Genomic DNA, 4,558 nt, shown 5'->3' on the forward strand with positions numbered 1-4,558 from the left:
TAAAACATACTGTATATGTATATATTACATAATCCATGGCATAGTTAGTGAATAATTAGTTATACAGGTTAATACAGCTAATGACACCTAATTAGAACACCATTGTGATGACAGTGTAATTAATCACAATTCTATGATGAGAGTCAAGTGCTTTTTTGTCACGAAACTACAGTACAGCAATTTGAACTCTTTGCAGGGAACGCAATGTATCAAATGACCAACCAAATGATGGGGTCTGTAAGATTGATGGCTTATGATATTTATAAACATGTCCTGAATAAATACATTTCTTTAAAAAAATATCACTGACCCCCAAATTTTTGAGTGGTGGTGTAACTTGTTTTTGTTTTGTTGTCTACAAGACTTAGGTGTTCCCAAGTCTCCAAAATCCGACCTCCCTGCAAAATGTGCTTTATGTGTTCAAATCTAAATAAACGGCTATTATCTAATATTTCTTAGAGGTTAAAAAGGTTAAACCCCATTGGGTGCAAATGCACCCATCTGTGTGATAAACCGTGCGCACTTATGTCGTCAGCGCTCCTATCCATAACTACTTCCATTTCCAAAGCTAGAGGCATTTGGTCGAAAGAGTTGGCTGTAAACGGGAAGGCGTTCCTCTAGGATGATGCCACCTCCGTAAGCGCTGTCGCACTATAAAGAGCTAGCAGTCACTGTGAACTCCTCACTCGTCTCACAGCCACCAAAGCGGCTCAGATCGGTCAAGTTGGCTACTCCAACGCTGCTAAACAACACAAAAGCCGCAAGATGTCGACCGACATGTACTCAGAATCTCGCCGGGTCTGCCCATCGATCCACGGCAACAAGTTTGACACAGCGAACCGCAAGCGGGCGGTGGCGAACATCTTCGAGAAAGTCAACCAGGACGCGCTCATGAGACTGTTCCAGAAAACCGGGGACATGAAAGCCGAGGAGAGAGTGAGGAGCATCTTCTCCTTCGCGCACGACCCCGAAGAGACGGCCAAAGCTCTGATGGCTCTCAAGCAAAGGAAGAAGGACAAGTTCCTGCGGATCGCAGGGATGGTGCGACACTTTCTGAAGCTGCGATGAGCGTCTTTACGCGGTGACCCGCGGCTGCACGGTCGTACATTTCAGACTGCCGGTGACATTTACAACCTGGCGATAAAGGACACGTCTAGAGTGGTCGAGAAGGAACCACTCAGATGAAGGAAAGTCTCGTAAATTACACGAGCCCTTTGATACAAGATATGAAGGACGGGACGCACAGTATCTGGAGCTGTGGCGACGCTCGGAGTGAAGGAATCCCGTGGCGCTCGCACACGGAGCCCCCGCACACGGAGCCCCTAGTGCATCATCAAGTGAAGACGCGCGAAAATGTGTCTTGTGAACTATGCATTTTAAAAATGGACTAACACGACCTACTGCACCTTATAGGTGTATTTGTTGGTGCACAAGAACTATGACTGGAGACAGACATTGTATTGCCTGAAAACTGCCTATAAACATTATGCCTTGTCTCTATGCCAGTTCAATATTGTGATATGTGTTTTAACACTCAATGGCCACTTATTTATTTATCACAATGTTATAACACCAGTTATGCATTTTTCACGATATTATTTTTCATTGTTTGTACAATAAATTATTAACTAAACATTTTGACTCTTTTCTCTTTCTTGACTTCATATTTTGTATTAAAATGACTAGGATGGAGCTTACAGTCAGGCTGCTAAATTGAACATTGTTTTAGGCACCTATTTAAAAAAAAAAAAAAAAGGGTAGAAATTTGCTCCCTAGAATTGGTCCCACCTTTCACTCGCTCAGAAAAAAAGGTAAAAGCTGTCACTGGGATGGTACTCCTTACTATTTGTACCATTTAGTTACAAATATGTGACCCTGGACCAAAAAACATTCGTGAGGGTAAGTTTTTTGATAATGAGATTTATACAGCATACTAAAAGCTGAATAAATAAGCTTTCAATTGATGTCTAGTTTTTGTTAGGATAGGACAATATTTGGCCGAGATACAACTATTTGAAAATCTTGAATCTGAGGGTGCAAAAATATCAAAATATTAAGAAAATCACCTTTAAAGTTGTCAAAATCAAGTTCTTAGCCATGCATATTACTAATCAAAAATTAGGTTTTGATATATGTATGGTAGGAAATTTACAAAATATCTTCATGGAACATGATCTTTACTTAATATGATTTTTTGCATAAAAGAAAAATCAATCATTTTGACCCATACAATGTATTTTTGACTATTGCTACCAATATACCCGTGCTACTTAAGGTTTTGTGGTCCAGGGTCACATATGTACTTGTAAGGTACCAATATGTACCCTTTAGGTCTAAATAAGGTACAAAGGTGCCTTTTGACAATTTTAGTATCTTTTCTTCTGAGTGCATTAGACACTGCCTTGTTTACAAAAGTGTTCTAGTATCTCAAGAGAAGCAAGTTTGACATTGCTGTTGTGTCTAATCTAAAAACTAGCTAGCTAGTGTAACCCACAAACACACCTACTAATGATTTCATCTTTAACAATAAAACTTTTATTAGATCTCAAGGGTATTTGTTTTCTTAACTTTCACTTTTTGGGCTGTTTGCAGTTTGATCACACCTGTCACTCACCACAAGGTCTGGTTAACTTTCGTTCAGGCTTGCCTCTTTGTTTTGCAGATTACTAAACCGGCGTGAACCAGTTTCTGGTTGATTCAGCCGTGTTTGCTAAAGGTGTATTACATTACCGTGGTGTGTAGATAAGAAGCTTTACCAAGTGCTCATCTCTTTAGTTCCTCCTCCGTGTCAGTTTTTTATATATATATATATATATAGTGATAATAAATTTTGTAGATTCAGGTGTTTTGTCAGACTTTTGGTATGGTTTAGGATTAAGGCTGGCAGAGGGGAAGATCAGTGGATGCCTGTTAATCTTAATGCTCTGATCGGTCACTACTGGCTCAAACCAGTTCTGATGGGTTAGGAATGCGTCATCTGACATCTGACTACCTGGCGGTCGTGTAAGGTCTAGACAACAGAGGCCAACACCTTACCTTTTCTTTATAGCTGCCAAGAGGGAATTTCCTAGTAAACAATCACCTGCCAAAGGTGACTATGGTGGAGACGCGCACACACACACTTAAACATGATTGTTACAAGCAGTGTGAAGTGCAAGCTATTATTAAAACCTTTGAACAAGAGCAGCTGTAGGAGTTTAGTAACACAATGACATGCAACATGATATCGTTAAAAGACAGACGCTGTTTAAAGTTTGAGTTATTTGCTGTCAGCTTGCATGCAACTTTCCGTTCAAATCACAATTTTTTAAATTCGTCTGTCAGCATTCATTTCCGTGTTTTTTCCTTTTACGGTAACAAGCTTGTTTAGGTCTACTATGGTTAAATATTTAAGCCAATTGTCCTGCTTGTCTTGTGAGCTGTATGATATGCTTGACTCAGGATTGTCCTCTCTCTCCCACCCATTTCCTGTCTTTCACTGTGTTCAGGACAGGGAACTTTGAAGTGAACAGATTGTATGGAAGCAATATGTATGTGTGTGTGTGTGTGTGTGTGTGTGTGTAAGTTTCTATAGTGACAGAAGGAGTAAGGCAGAACTGACAGCAAAGCTCCTTTTATCAGTTTACACAGGACTCAGTCCTCTCCAGTACAAACCGGTCAGAGACTGACAGCTAATAAAGGAACCAAAACTGCTTGTGGTGTTGCATCAGAATTAGTGAAAAGGAAGAGTGGACAAGAAAATAAATTCTACATGCATGTGGTGGACTGCAGAAAAGAAGGAACAAAGTTTTTTTTGTGGTCCAATATAAATTCATTGCCACATGTCCGTTTGGTGTTAACATGGTTTGCAGATTAAAGGCATGAGAAACAGGCCTATTTAAACCAAATCACATCAAATTTTATATACAGTATATACAGTTAAAGTCAAAAGTTTACATACACCTTGCAGAATCTGCAAAATGTTAATTATTTTACCAAAAATAAGAGCGATCATACATAATGCATGTCATTTTTTATTTAGTACTGACCTGTAAGATATTTCACATAAAAGATGTTTACATATAGTCCACAAGAGAAAATAATAGTTGAATTTATAAAAATGACCCCGTTCAAAAGTTTGCATACATTTGATTCTTAATACTGTGTTGTTACATGAATGATCCACAGTTGTTGTTTTTTTTGTTTGTTTTTTTTGTTTAGTGATCATGAGTCCATTGTTTGTCCTGAATAGTTGAACTGCCCACTGTTCTTCAGAAAAATCCTTTAGGTCCCACAAATTCTTTGCTTTTTCAGCATTTTAGTGTATTTGAACCCTTTCCAGTAATGACTGTATGATTTTGAGATCCATCTTTTCACAGTGAGGACAACTGAGGGACTCATATGCAACTATTACAGAAGGTTCAAATGCTCACTGATGCTTCAGAAGGAAACACAATGCATCAAGAGCCAGGGGTTAAAACTTTTGAACAGAATGTTTTTATTTTGCCTAAATGTCGTATTTATTACTGCCCCTCAGAAGCTACAGAACGTACTTACATGTTTCCCAGAAGACAAAATA

At 38.9% G+C, this 4,558-nt stretch overlaps 1 protein-coding gene across 1 annotated transcript; it reads left to right on the forward strand.

The window, feature by feature from the left end:
• The first annotated feature begins 595 nt into the window (after nt 1–595).
• On the forward strand, nt 596–1,633 carry tcima (transcriptional and immune response regulator a). Its single transcript, XM_051108719.1, has one exon. The coding sequence runs from the start codon at nt 766–768 to the stop codon at nt 1,066–1,068; it is 303 nt and encodes a 100-aa protein (XP_050964676.1). The 5' UTR covers nt 596–765; the 3' UTR covers nt 1,069–1,633.
• The last annotated feature ends 2,925 nt before the right edge of the window (nt 1,634–4,558 follow it).

This window comes from Labeo rohita, chromosome 5 (assembly GCF_022985175.1).
Source record: "Labeo rohita strain BAU-BD-2019 chromosome 5, IGBB_LRoh.1.0, whole genome shotgun sequence".
In the NCBI taxonomy this organism is placed as follows: Eukaryota; Metazoa; Chordata; class Actinopteri; order Cypriniformes; family Cyprinidae; genus Labeo; species Labeo rohita.